The 15,234-nt window shown below is 34.4% G+C and overlaps 2 protein-coding genes across 2 annotated transcripts; both read right to left on the bottom strand.

Moving 5' to 3' along the window:
• Window positions 1–7,410: 7,410 nt before the first annotated feature.
• Window positions 7,411–9,005, bottom strand: LOC125674938 (uncharacterized). The gene is made up of 2 exons (XM_048912334.2): window positions 8,363–9,005; window positions 7,411–7,915 (listed from the first exon to the last, which is right to left on the bottom strand). The coding sequence occupies exons 1-2, from the start codon at window positions 8,802–8,804 to the stop codon at window positions 7,473–7,475; spliced, it is 885 nt and encodes a 294-aa protein (XP_048768291.2). The 5' UTR covers window positions 8,805–9,005; the 3' UTR covers window positions 7,411–7,472.
• A 1,430-nt stretch (window positions 9,006–10,435) lies between these two features.
• Window positions 10,436–14,138, bottom strand: LOC125674940 (uncharacterized). Its single transcript, XM_048912337.2, has 2 exons — window positions 13,466–14,138; window positions 10,436–11,305 (listed from the first exon to the last, which is right to left on the bottom strand). The coding sequence occupies exons 1-2, from the start codon at window positions 14,106–14,108 to the stop codon at window positions 10,857–10,859; spliced, it is 1,092 nt and encodes a 363-aa protein (XP_048768294.2). The 5' UTR covers window positions 14,109–14,138; the 3' UTR covers window positions 10,436–10,856.
• Between the last annotated feature and the right edge of the window lie 1,096 nt (window positions 14,139–15,234).

Below are 15,234 nucleotides of genomic sequence, written 5' to 3'. Positions count from 1 at the left end.
TAGGAATTGATTATTCTTACAAGGAAACAGACGAACTTGTTAAACTATGTGAAGGCGTGCAGGTACTAAATCTGCCAAATCTGACCTTTATAAAGCATCAATCGCAAGAAGAACTGTGAAGGGAAAAACCAATATGCACATCCGACACAATAACTTTTCTGGTAATTAATGGGATTCATATGTTATTAAAATCATTCTGTCAGATTATGAAGACATTCTAGTTCATCATACAATTTGGACAGGTTCATATGATATGGACTTTGTAATCGTTAATGTACCTCTCTCTCTCTCTCTCTCTCTCTCTCTCTCTCTCTCTCTCTCTCTCTCTCTCTCTCTCTCTCTCTCTCTCTCTAATTTTCAAATATTTTAGAATAAGTTATATGTTTGCCAAACTGCATTTATTTAGACGTTTATAACACTAATTAACACAACAAATGCGTTTCTAATCAGCATCTAAGCTATTTTGAAAATTACAAAATATTGATTGACTTAGGACAGAGAACATCGTTGTTGGAAATTTTATAATAGGTGTAAAAGAGTTTAAAAAAAACATGTAACATCCTTGATAAACTAGTGTTGGAATATTTTTAAAATACAGTCTGACCAATGGCTATTTTATTTAAAAGTACACCATGTACTTTAACTTAAAAAAGGGGTGGTGGTGCTATGAACCTTTCTTTTATGTCCCAGTAATCTCGCACTTGTTTGCGAGACTTGTGCATTTTCTTACCAATGACGCACAAGAGTCATCAAAGCGCGATAACTCTAATGTGCTGGTAATGAGAAGTATTGTCGCCGGCAATCGATTGTCGATCGTATTTGTCTCGTCGATTCCGATTATCGATTCCTTGTTTCTTAATCGATTGTCGCCCGAACACAAATCCAGAATAAAGAATCAGCATTGTAATCAATATATTTGAAAGGGGAGAAGGCTTCCTATGAAGTTGATACCTAATCCGAGATTCCTTTGACTCTTACCCCCGCTTTTATATTGTGTGCGGGTAGATACAGAGTGGACTCCATATTAAAAAAGTGGGAATTCAGTGACACCAGCTAGTTTCGCAGCTTTGCCTACCTTTTACAACTTTATTTCGATTGATATATGTTTGATATATATCATTACTCAAGTAAAGTTAGACCAGATGTTTGGAAATAGTTTGGTTTTTCTTAAAACTAAAGCCAACATGGATGTCATGGCTAGAAAGAAAAACCACCCATTTGTCATTTTTGCCATACACAATTTTCATTTTGGCTGGATAATTCTTGAGATTTTCTTTCATCAATTTACAAGCATTTTGAAATCTCTTTGTGAAAATTAGATAATAGTCTAAAAGATTACGAGCACTAGTTTCAGTCAGCCACCTTTCCGCCATCAATTTCAAAGGAACTAACTCTGTTGTAGGAAAATACACTCTGTTGTAGGATGTGTGACTTTTGTAGGATGTGTGACTTTTGGTAGGATGTGTCAGACAACATTTGACCAATAAAAGGCTGCATTGACAAACTAAATCATCATAACAAACAAACAAAAAATAAAAGTTGGTAAAGTAAACAACTTTACCAGAGTTGATAAGGTAAACTCTGTTTACCTTATCAAGATGTAGGACATACGGCGGGTATGACCACTTGATAGGGGTTGCTTGTTCCTCCTACGCATCTGATCCCACTCCTGGTGTATCCGATAGTCCGTGTTTTCTCAACTCTCTATTTTGCATTGTTTACAGGAGTTACGAGATAAGTAATCATTCGTTAGTTTCACCTTTCATGAAATTATCCGGATGATCAACATTTCTGGAGACCTATAATCCACCAAAATATTCTCAATTCATCGATCCATTTCGTAAAAATAAGAATGAATTTAATTTATGGCAATTTGTGTAGAGCATTAAATATCCAACCATTGTTATTTTTATTATTTATTTATTACATTATAATTTGGTATACAAGGTTCATCACCTATACAAACTGAAACGTTATCTTTAACGTTTATAATCAAAACATTTATCAAGTTGTTTTCACTCATTTGTTGAATAAGCCACACTTATCAAAGTCTGTTTTTGATTCCATTATCATATTAGATATGATGTGTTTATATACCTCAACTGATTCGATATGCAAGAGCTTGTTCTGTGTATAGTCAGTTTTTAAATCGAGGTAAGCTACTGACAAACAAGTTGATGGTACAGGGGTTTCAACAATCTCGATTGAAGTCAGCATTTCCCAAATTCTATGATCGTTATAACGATCTAGTTCGTCAGTACAACCTCGCATTGGGTCAAATGCTGTCTGACGTGTTTCATACCGATTGTTAAGCCGTTCTTGGTACACTGATTTTGACTTCGGATAACTCCGTTTACCTGATCAGGATATAGGGCTCACTGCGGGTGTGACCGGTCAACAGGGGATGCTTACTCCTACTAGGCACCTGATCCCACCTCTGGTGTGTCCAGGGGTCCGTGTTTGCCCAACTATCTATTTTGTATTGCTTATAGGAGTTATGAGATTGATCACTGTTGGTTATCTTCACCTTGCATAAACTTATTGTCATTCATTGGCATGGGCTAATTTTTTAATTCACTTGATGGTAGGAGATATGCAAAGAACAATATGACAACTTGCATTTGCTACCATTCAGTAAAGAATAAACAACAACAAAATCAAAGTGACAAAACTTTAGCACATCAAATAAAAAATCAACATGACAATATTCATCATAGATCTAACTATCTTTTTATTGAAATCACCAATTCATTCAATTGTTATTTGGTTTAAAAAAATCATGATTACAAATTTCGTTATATAAATAAATAGATAGATAAAACTTTAAACACTTTCTTAAAATATTTCTAACACGTTACCGGTGTTCTTCAGTCGTGTTTATCAGTCATAGCAACGTAACGCAAGAATATACACACAAAAGAATCATGGCGTCATTGTGCGTATTACAATTGAAAAGTAATGACAACGTTGATATTGCGTGAAAAAAAAATGAAAAAGGAAAGAGACTAATAATGAAATTAACAATATTCACTCACCCCGTGGACATATCCTTAAATATGAATATGTGTACGATTAAATATTTGGTAAGTAGTGTAGTAAAATTTTAGAAATGTTTGTCCACAAAACAGTCTACGTCTGGCCTAAGTGAACACAAATATGAAATTTTACAGTAAGTAGTTAATCGTAAATACATTAATATATACAATTTTTAAAAAAAATGTGAAAATCAGTTATTATAACGCGTTCTATGCATAGAAAACTTTAATTATGAAAGTCAAAAATCTTCTCTTTTTTTTTCGAACGTTACATATGCATTCGATTTTTCTTCCAAAAATTTCCTTTAAAGCGACGATAGATGTCATTTTGTAAAGTTTTTCAATTCCTATTATATGATAATCTTCTAGAATATGATAATCTGTGTAGAAATGAATAGGAACAGGGTCTTCAGTTTCTCGTCTATAAATGTCAAATTCAAAACATGCTTATGGTATAAAGTTTTCCCAGTTTCTCTCACATGCACAATGTTGTTGCATTTACAATTGATATAATTTTCATATGATATATGTTACCGTTACAGTCCTCAAATTGATACGTTATAATTAATGTCATATTGACATAAACTGCCCTTTTTGCACAACGGGGTTAAGGTATTTCAAGTAAAATAACAAGTAATAATAGCATATTCAAATTCAAGTGAAATTCTTCCAAGCGTCGCATATTTTAGTAAAAATCGTTTGTCAATATATAAACAAACATCGTATCACGTAGGGGAAATCCCTCGTTTAACTATTACATTGTCATACAAGTGACGTAAAGCTACCTTTATCCGCTGGATTTGCAGTTGTTTACCACCTCGGCATCAGTAAAAGTTGCACTCAAATCATATGTTTGGCCTTCATACATGTCTTTCGACATTGATATGGTAAATTTGAAAAAGTAATACGGATCGGTACATTATCCTCTCAATTATAGCAATTTCCATAATCTCAACTCAAATGTTGGGCATTTTCCACATTCACTATCAAATCTTACTGATCTAAACCAGGTCAAATATCCCACTTTCCGTATCAAATTCCTAAATCTGCAACTAGTTACCTTTAGAAATATGCCTTCATCGAATTAAATATCGTCATTGTTCACCTGTGTCGTGTCGACGTGTGCGGTTTTACATAATTGTTTCAGTTCTTCTTATGTACCCGTCCAGATGCCAAAAATATAATTAATATACGAGGGCTGCACGATATGTAATGTGTATTGTACGATATCTTAAAAGCATTCGACTGAAATGGTGAAATGGACATTACATCCCTTCAAAGTATTACCTGCTGTTTGAAATACATAATTTCAATCTCTGAAATGCGTCACGATTTAGGTAGACCTCTGACGCACTGACTGATGGCTGAACCAAGTGCTTGTCAGGACTTGTAACGACGACCAGACAAGAACTTTTCAAGTTTTGGAAAAAGCAAATAGTCGCACTGGGCTATATTTGGAGAGTATGCTGGGTGTGACAAGACGGTAACCTTCTCCGACTTCCAAAATGCTTGACAAGCTCAGATATATGTGGTGTAGCATTAGCATGAAGTAGAATCACATGCCTAAATCCTGACACAGGGCGTCGTTTATGATAATATTTCTTGAGCTTTTTGAGCATAACATTTCGGTAATACCGACCTGTAACACTGTTATCCTTCGCCACCGGAATTTTAAGGCTAGTCCATCATATGAGAAGAATATGCAATAAAGAACCTTCTTTGTGCTTATGGTTATTTTGGCAACTACAGGTCTTCTACGGTGTTTAGTTAGCCATATTGTTTTCCCAATTTTTCTTATTGGTTCGAAATAGTGCATGTTTCGTCACCAGTAACAATGTTTGAAAATTGTCTTTGATTGAATTTGGGAAACATTTTGACCAATGGCTTAGCGGCTTGTGTTTGTATCCGTTTTTGGCCATCTGTCAATATATGCGGTATCCATCTGCTTCAAAATGTAATGCACCCGCAATAGCTGTATGTCAAAAGTTTTGGCAATATCACGAATTTTGTATCTGCCATCACTTTCGATGATTTCCCCGACGCTTGAGACATTTGCCTTGCCTGTTACAGTCACAGGTCGACCAGATTTTGCTGCATCTTTGATGGGCTCTGTGCCAGTCAGAAATGTCTTTCTCCTCCTACGAACTGTCTCATAAGATACCGTCTCAGACTCATAATGTTTTTCCAATTCAGTAAAAGTCTGCATTACTGAATGACAGGGTTTTATGCAAACTTTTATATAAGCTCTAATTCCTTCAATATTCTCAACCTGTTTCCCAACCATCTTTACAACAGTGGTCAACGACTAGCTCTATTCAAATTACTATGAGCTTAAAACTATGTGGAGCTGAATGCTCTTGTTTATACCGTTGGAAATGTATTGAATAGAGCTATTCAAGAGTATCATCATCCATGAAATCGTGCAAAGCGTTATCGAGCTGTGGTACAATACACATTAAATATATCGAACAACCCTCGTATCTTACATAAAATAATGGTAGTTTGTCATATATATTTTTCGAAATGAAATCTTCCCATCACCCATGTACACACAAGCATAGTTTCGCCCACATTTTGATCCAATAGTAGTCCCTTCAGTCTGCATGAGGAGGTTATAGAATATTGCAGATAAGTATGAGATACTAGAGACGTCGATAGCTCTTTCACGGAGTCCCTTACTAAGCTCCTAGAACATAGTTTAAATTTCAATAATTTAATGTTCAATGGTGATCACCATCTTCAAATCAGTGACACGCTACATGCATGGGAACAAATAAGCACCCTCGTATGTCAACTTCTTCATGGGGAAACTGAGACGCAGTCCATTTATACAATAGACGTTTAGGCCCCTAAACTGGTTCAAATTCTTGGGGGAAATATCTAGTTCCCAAAACACGTTATTGGATAATAACAGTTCAGAGACCGTACACGACTCGACACCAGGTAGTATTGTACATATAATTATGTAGATACTGTACAAAATGGACCAAACATTTCATCATGTATTAAAATAGCTAACATAGAATTGTGCTTTCAGTGTTTTTCTGTTTGAGATTAAAAAGCAGAACTCCGATAGTAAGTTGTGGGGTGTCAAAGACAATATTTTATGAATAGGAAAAAAAGAACAAGCAAATACCGATGCTGAAAGGGAACACTAAAAGGAAAGTATTTCAACTCAGAACGATTTTATATCTGAAGTATTCTGACGAAGCTGTCTTCATTTGAATAATCGATTTTATGTTCTGGTGTCGTCGATAAAGTACATATATTACCAATCGATGGTATTTTGTATATATTTATGTCAAACATAGTGAATACTTACAGATTTGCGGAAATGTCATTGATTCATCTGGCTAATAATGGTAACTACTGAAATCGGGAGAAATGCACAAATCAGCAGACCTATTCGATGATAACGATATAGCAGATTTCTTTATGTAAGCATTGTCCTAAATTGACATTTGTATGTATGTAAGTTAAATTACTAGTAGTTTAATTTGACATCAACAGTTTATGTCGATTAAATATATATGCCAGTGAACTCGAATTAGAGGAAATCTTTTTCACATCTGTTTCATATTTAGTTGTCTAACTGAACATAGACGTTAATAAAAACAAAACCCAGCAAATCAACATTATGACAATTTCAAGTACTGAATTACTTAAGCCTATAGATAGGCAACTTTCCGCAATTATATAGCAATATTCCATTATCATTTGCGCAAGGAATCAAAACTGATTCGAAACGCCAAAATATGGTCTGCATATGATCAATTTTTCCAGTGATCCATGTTCGCTCTCCTTTCAAGTTATGTTTTTAATAGGATTTTTAGAATTGATCAGTGTTTGTTATCTTTACCCTTTCCGTTGATTTGCTGTTTTGGAATCGTCATATAGTGCACTATTTATTTCAGTATATTTATAAACACTAAATAACACGAATTTCGATTCACATTTCTATTGAAACATCTTACTTGGGACTGATCAATCACAGTGTCACTATGAACGGTTGTGTAATGTGGATATCTCCGAAGTTAGATCGTTCTCCATTAGGAGGTCATGGGAATGAGCCCCTTGTACAATTGACCGTGTCAAACCTGAACAATTATGAAATATGTAGCCACTCCTCCTTCATCAAAATGCTCAGTATTTAGAAGGAAGAGTCACTACTCTTTCAGGTGAGACTGCTCACCTTTTACACATCAAAATTAGTGTTGTTTCACCTATTAGATGACGACTTCTCTCCATGAGTAAAACAATCAAATTAAGGATTTTATGGGTAAGCAAAAATAGTATTGTGATTAAATTCCTTTTTTCAAATTCAGACTATCTGTAAACAAGGCAATGATTACAGTTGCAATAAAGTACTCAATCAGAATGATTGTGTTTTTATTTTAAATTGACATGTCGTTATAAATTGCTTTTTGGAATGCATTTTCATGCCAATTTCCATCCAGCGAATGATGATCGTCCGGCATGGTCACTCAAAACACAGCCACCATTGAAGTTTCCATAAGTTCTAACAAAGACATCGTCCCCGTTATCGACATGAACAACTACAATTCCAGTGACTTCACCGGCTGTTGTTCCACCAGTATTTAAATGAACAATGCCCATAGATTCAGTGTTCACCACTAACTCAGTGGAGTGATAGTTAGCGCCATCTATTCTTACTGTCCAAGTGAAAACATACATTCCCGTTTGTGGTACCATGAAAACACCGGTTGAGGGATGATAGGCGTTCCCTTGATTGGTCTTCACAACATCAAATCTCAGAGGATGTTGCAATGTTATTGATGGGGTGTTTTTAGACATGGTGGCGTAGAATGCGATGGTATTACCTGTGTCTGGGGTAGATGGAACGATAGGTAGCAGTCTGCCTGTAAACAATCATCCATTCATTGAACAAAAGTCAGAACAGTTTGAGACATCCGTAAAAATATTATGATATAAGGAATACCCTTAACACGAATTTTGAAAAAAAAAAACGAGGGATTCTATCAAACGCACAAAATCAAATAATATGATTTAACTACCACCAATGATTTCATGATCACTTTCCAAATCAAAAAATATTTATATCATAAAGAAATACCCATTCAACTTAATTTTGAAAGAAACGCCAAAAGGCTTTGGTCACATAAAAATGATCGGAATTTTTCGATTTCAGATATCATTTGAAAATATCTCGAATTTTTAGTCTAATTCAATACTTGCACAATGTTAGTATAGATATAGCATGTAATTGTTTAACTAGGGTAAAATGATAATGCTTATTGAAATGAACGCTTATTTTAGGAAATATAACGAAGTTGAGTGACTCTTACATTGTACTCCATTTTGATTGTCTTTATTTCCTGTGGCTGGAGTTTCTTTCTTCGAGTTTCTATTCCTGTCAATCATTGTTGTATAATTAGAGCTATTCAGTTCACGATTCACAATATCCAAATCGTAAGTAGAAGAGTCCACATATGTATCATGTCCATCGTTCTTAAAAAACTTCTGCTTAAGGCCAGCAATAATTCTTTCCTGATCGCCAACTTTTCTTTCCAATTTTTGAAAACGCTGGTCATATGCTATCAATAAAAGTTTTAAATCTCCAACAGTTTTCTTCAGATAATAATTTTGCTGTTTAGAATTTTTTTGTTTAGCGATAATTAATTCCTGATCATTAACTTTATTCTCGAGAGCACGCATTCGACTTTCCATTTCATGAATAAGGCTTGTAGTATTGAATACTTTTCTCCCCGATATCTTTCTGGTGTTCATCGTACCGGATATTAAACTGTTGATTAACGATCATGTCCTCCAGTATCGCCACACTTTCCGCTAGCTCTAAAGTTTCACTGGATCCATTTGGGAGTGAATTAATTGTTCCAAATGCATAGACATAGCAAATCAGACATAAAACAGTTGAAATCAACATCTTTCTGTCTGTATTGTCAGACAGATAAGAAACGAATGACAGCATGGTATATATTTCGCTTATCTCTGCACTTTCCGCTGACCGCCGATAATGACCTTATGACAGGGAGATATTGGTGTTTTGAATATAGACTAGGAAATGCGTGATCAATTTATGAATGTTTAAAATTTTGTATTTCTTTAATTGGGTTTTACATAATCAACTGCTTGCTTTTATATCCCTCAATCCATTTAGGCCATCAAATGAGGTAGTGTAGTTCTCTTAAGATAATCAATCTCATATGATAACACTTTTTTCCGGCATGTGCAATGAATATTAATTACTATTTCAAAACTTATGAGTGTCATTTCTTTCATATATGTTAAAATTTTCCATGAATACGATATGATAAACAAGTTTATTTGTCGCAGTTGTTCTCTACTAAATCCAGAAAATATTCATTACTGTTTAAATGCAATATCATACAATAAGTAAGACAGTCAATAAATTAATCAGTTTAGAACCTAGATCCACGTAATTCTTGAATAGATGGAGTTTGATCATAACAAATATTATTTGCATTTTATTTAGTAAATTTTCAAACCATATAAAAATTATTCGGGGCGACGAGGGAAGAGGTGTTCTATTTCACTGGTTTATCTATACAAAAACCATTAAAAAAAAACCCACCACAAATAGCCTCAAAGCCCTTACTTTATTTGATTATGTATTACGCATGCGCATAGATAAGTTGATTTCCATATGCTTTTGAGAGTTACTATGAGTTACTCTTTTAGAAATTTGATAGGAAAATATCTGGAACGCAAAAATATTTTCCTCCATAAAAGCCGAGCAGAATTTGGCCAAAACCGTGTCTAGGGCTGCTTTCTTCGAGTTTCTATTCTTGTCTATAATTGTTGTATAACTTGAGTTATTCAGCTCGTGATCCACAATATCCGATTCGTAAATAGAAGAGTCTACATATGTATCATGTCCATCGTTCTCAAACAACTTCTGCTTAAGTAATGATTTTGCTCTTCAGAATTTTTCTGTTTAGCGATAATTAATTCCTGATCATTAACTTTATTCTCGAGAGCACGTATTCGACTTTCCATTTCATGAATAAGGCTTGTAGTATGATGGATAATTTTCTCCCCGATATCTTTCTGGTGTTCATCGTACCGGATATTAAACTGTTGATTAACGATCATGTCCTCCAGTATTGCCACTCTTTCTGCTAGCTCTAAAGTTTCACCGGATCCATTTGGGAGTGAATTAATTGTACCGAAAGCATGAAAATAGAAAAACAGACATAAAACAGCTGAAATCCACATCTTTCTGTCTTTTTATTGTGAGACAGATAAGAAAAGAATGACACCATGGTATATATTTCGCTTATATCTGCACTTTCCGCTGACTGCCGACAATGACTTTATGAAATGGGGATGGTGATTTGGATATAGACTAGTAAATGCGTGATCAATTCATGAAAGTCTAAAATGTATTTCTTTTATTGGTATATTGGTTGTTCATAATAAACTGGATAGTTTGATGTGCCACATTCCGTTTAGACCATCAAGTAAGGTGATGTAGTTGTCTTGGGACAATCAATCTCATTTTTTTCCCGGAATGCCCATTGAATGTTAATCACTGCTTCAAAATTCAACACTAATGATTGTCTTTTCTGTGATGCATGTTAAAATTTCCCATGAATACGATATGAATAACAAGTTTATTTGTTACAATGATTCTTTACTGATTTTAGAAAACATTCATTAATGTACATACACAATATCATAAACTAAGTAATACAGTCAATGAATTAATCATTTTGGAACTTAGATGTACGTAATTCTTGAATAGATGGAGTTTAATCTTAACAAATATCGTTAACATTTGGTATTTGGAAAGGGTGTTTATGCAAGTTTCCATCCAGCAAAGGATGATCGTCCTGCATGGTCACTCGTGATGACGCCATGGTTGTAGCTTCCGTAAGTTCTAACAAAGACGTCATCTCCACTATCGACATGGACAACTACTATTCCTGTGACTTCACTGGTTGTTTGTTGAGAGTTTAGATGAACAATGCCCACGGATTCTGTGTTCACCACTAACTCCGTGGAGTGATAGTCATCAGCAGCAATTCTTATCGTCCAAGTGAAAACATATACTCCAGATTCGGGTACCATAAATACCCCAGTGGTTGGATGGTATGCACTTCCTTGATTGGTTTTCACAACATCAAACCTCAGAGGATATTGTACGGATATTGATGGACTAGTACTTGACATGGTGGCATAGAAAGCTATGGTATTGCTTGTGACTGGTGTAATTGTGGTATGTGGAACAGCAGCAAGCAGTCTTTCTGAAAACAAAATCACCCATTTATTGAAATGGATTAAAAGAGTAAATGGCTTCAGAATATTTGAAACATTCTCTTAAGAGATGGTCTAAGAAAAATGTCCTGAAGTGAGCTGTTCTTCACCCCTGGAATAATTAGTATCAATATGAATAGTCCCTACAAAATTGAAATAGATTGATATTTTTAAAGATTATGATAATGTGCTTTATTGCTTTTTAGAAAAATCGTTCAATGTTGTGACAAATAAAAATACCACTCGAAATAACAACCTTATTAGTATGTATTTTTCATTTAAAAATTATAGCATTAATTTAACTTTAAATCAATATGCTTATCTTGAATATATTATGAATGGATTATTGAGAATGGAAAATGTACATCCTTCACGATGACCTTGAAATCTCTTATCTGAATTATGTTCCTCTGCGATTTATAAAACAATTGCATGATGACCAGTGATGTTTATTATAAAATCATATTTCCTGTAAATTAATGCATTTTACTACCATGGGCTATCGTTAATACCCATTGATCGTACAGTGTTGGTTATTCTCATTAATATGAACTATAAATCATAATGAGCATTATCAACTTAACACAATTATGTTATGGCGAAATGTACTGTAAATCTGACGTGAAATTAAATTATACATCCACAATTATATTAATGATTGTTACAGTTAAAGGTCGAAACAATGCTACCCGTATGTTGACTGAGACCTAGCAGTCATACATGTCCCACGTGACTATTTCCTATGACGTAGGGTAATGATTATGTAACGATTTATTTTTGGAAAATATCATGAGACCCTGCTTATAAATAAAGGTTCATGTACATGCAGGTTAACAGTTGAACATATAATGCCATACTCAAAAAGATATAAAAATCATTGAAATGAAAAGTTTTGGGAGCTAGAGCATACTCAAATAAACAACCTATAATTTAACAATATTTCGAAAGTCATCAGTAAATTAACAGAGTTGCCCACATTCCCATACATACCATACCATTAATAAATCAGCCTGAGGTTGGTTCCAGCACTTTTTAATATATCTAGAATATCTATTTAAAAAAGTACTATTGGCTATAGCAGATGTACCTGAACTTGTGCATCTTTATATAACGTGAGCTTATTTATGCAGATGAAGCATTTTCAAATGCTTATATGTAGATGTGGGGGATTTCAAGGTCACAATATAATTCGAATATTACATAGAGTACATAGTGCGGATGCAATATATTGAAAATTGGAGACTGGTACAATACCAAAAATAAACAACATATAATCATTAAACATTGACAGGAAATGTTACATGTGTGCGGCTTATCACTTGATAGCCGTAATGAATAAATAACGACAGAATATTTCGACATTTTTCCTGCGATATGATTATAGACCGTCAACTGAAATGTAACCATTAACCTAGACGTAGAAGTAACTTACGAGTTTTTACTAAAAGTTATAAGTACGTTTACATGGAAAATTACGAGAAAATTTTTGAATGCTTTGGGGATGATGCATATATTTTAAAACCACATGAAAAGATCAAATAAACTTTTAATTGGCATGAGAATTATAAGAAATATATCAAATAGATGGGCATCATTAAAATATTATGAATTGCGATACGATCTTAATCAGACATAATTCTGTTCTCTCTGCAAAGTGTTCAAAAGCAGGAACGTATTCTATTCATAAAGATATTACAAACAGAAATCATTTATAGAAAAAATTAGAATCAACCTTTGTCCAAAACCCAGGCTCAGATACTTGATTTACATGCATGTTATGATACGCATATATATCTGTTTTCATACATACATGCTCTGTTATAGTTTACACAAAAGAAAATCAATCAAAAATGGAAAAATGATAGCAATATGAAAAATAGCAAATTAATAGTCACTAAATTTGGATGTATATCCATTGTAGAACATTTGTTTCACACAGATATATTCAGTCATGCCTCAAAATTTACGACATTAAGTAAAATGCGGGCCTGTACATCGTGACGTACTTTTCATTGTGACGTCATATGGTGTGAAGCGCACTGAGGTATATTTATGTATAACACTGTGATATTCTGTGGGTGTTTACTTACCAGCGAGAAGATAAACGCATTCTATGACTTTATCTAAGTTCAAAATTTTAGTGTTCTTACTTTGAATATGTTTTTGTGTGTGAAATCCATTCCTTCTTGTGTTAGGAGTGCTGATGCGAAATTCATTGTTTCCTGTGTTAGCAGTCCCTTTGGTAAAGTGATAAGTCCTGTTTTTCGCACTTTTAAGACTAGAAGTATCGAGTTCCTGATTCACAATATCCGAATTGTTCGAATGAGTGTCCATAGATGTTCCATGTTCATCGTCCTCAAACATATTTCGCCTATGGTTAGCAATAGCTTTTTTCTGATTACCAACTTTTGTTTCCAGTTTTTGAAAACGGTGACTATATTCTATAATTGTAAGTTCTAAATCCGCAAGGGATTTCCTTAGAAATTCATCGTCTTCCTCCGATTTTTTAAGTTCGGTGATAATTAATTCCTGTTCATTAACTTTATTCTCCAGAGCACGTATTCGACTTTCCATTTCATGAATAAGATTTGCAATTCGAGGAATAGTTTTCTCTCTGACATTAGTCTGGTGTTCATCAAACAAGGTATTGAACTGCTGATTTATGATCAGGTTCTCCAATATCTCCACTCTATTCGCTAGCTCTAATGTTTCACCAGATCGAATTGAAAGTGAATTCACAGTACCAAATGCACGAAAGTAACAAACGAAATATAAAACAGCTGTGATGAACATATTTCCGTCTTTGCACTGTGAGACTGATAAGAAAACAGTGACATTATGACATACATTCTACTTATCTAAATAACTCGCAGTATGTTAGAAACATTCGGTGACATTGTGTTCATTACATAGTCTTCTGAATATAGACAGGAAAATCGTTAGTCGAGGAACAAAGGGTGCATTGTGTGATTAAAATGATTTGAGTACAGCTTATTCCACGTTCATGTACCCGACGAAGGTAGATAGTTCACAGCAATGTGACTGGTCAACAGAGGATATTCACTCTTCCTAGGCACTTATTCGCACATCTGGTGTGTTCAGGGATCCTTGTTCCCCCTGCTCTCCATTTTATTTATCTATAAGGTTTATAAAGTTGATTGATGTTCGTTATTTTCACCTTTATCACCCTTATTTGGGAAATCTCAATAATCATACGTTGGGGTTGACCGCTCGACGGGGAATGCTTACTCCTCCTAGGAACATGATTCCACCTTTAGTATATCCAGGGATCCGTGTTTGCTCAACTTTCTAGTTTGTATTGCTTTTAGGAGTTATGAGATTGATCACTGATCGTTATGTTCACTTTTCATTAGATCTATGTATGTGTTGCATTTGACAAATCCGGTAACGACATTGTCTTTGTAATCATATCATTTTAACTGTATTGTAAATGGACATGACTTTTATTCCAATGTTTGTAATCCAACTTATACTCAAAGTTCCTTTTTTTTTTTTCCAAAGACGATGTTCTTGAAAATCCTCCTTCAGTGTTAGACCGTTAAATATCCCTGTCAATGGAGCTAATGAATATGAGTTACCATACCGATACCGGATTCCAAATCTATGAAAAAACCCTCAAAGAGAGATGAGGCTACTGACAAACAAGTTGATGGTGCAAGGGTTTAAACAGACTCGTTTAAAGTTAGTACTTAGTAAATTATATGTTTCTTATAACGATCAGGTTTGACAATACAGCCTATTATTTGGTCACATGCTGTTTGGCCATACTTCATACCGAATGTTAGGACGTTCTTGGCACATTCATTTTGACTACGGATAAACCCGTTTATCTAATCAAGGTATAGGGCTCACGTCTAGTGTAACCGGTCGACAAGGGGTGCTTACTGATCCTAGACAC

Source organism: Ostrea edulis, chromosome 3, assembly GCF_947568905.1.
Source record: "Ostrea edulis chromosome 3, xbOstEdul1.1, whole genome shotgun sequence".
NCBI lineage: Eukaryota > Metazoa > Mollusca > Bivalvia > Ostreida > Ostreidae > Ostrea > Ostrea edulis.
This window is presented reverse-complemented; position numbering and strand designations above follow the sequence as displayed.

Coding starts and splice junctions, on each gene's coding strand:
- LOC125674938 (XM_048912334.2), bottom strand. CDS start 8,804: ATGAACACCAGAAAGATATCGGGGAGAAAAGTATTCAATACTACAAGC. Junction 7,916..8,362: donor CAATCAAAATGGAGTACAAT/GTAAGAGTCACT, acceptor GATTGTTTACAG/GCAGACTGCTACCTATCGTT.
- LOC125674940 (XM_048912337.2), bottom strand. CDS start 14,108: ATGTTCATCACAGCTGTTTTATATTTCGTTTGTTACTTTCGTGCATTT. Junction 11,306..13,465: donor CACACAAAAACATATTCAAA/GTAAGAACACTA, acceptor TTTTGTTTTCAG/AAAGACTGCTTGCTGCTGTT.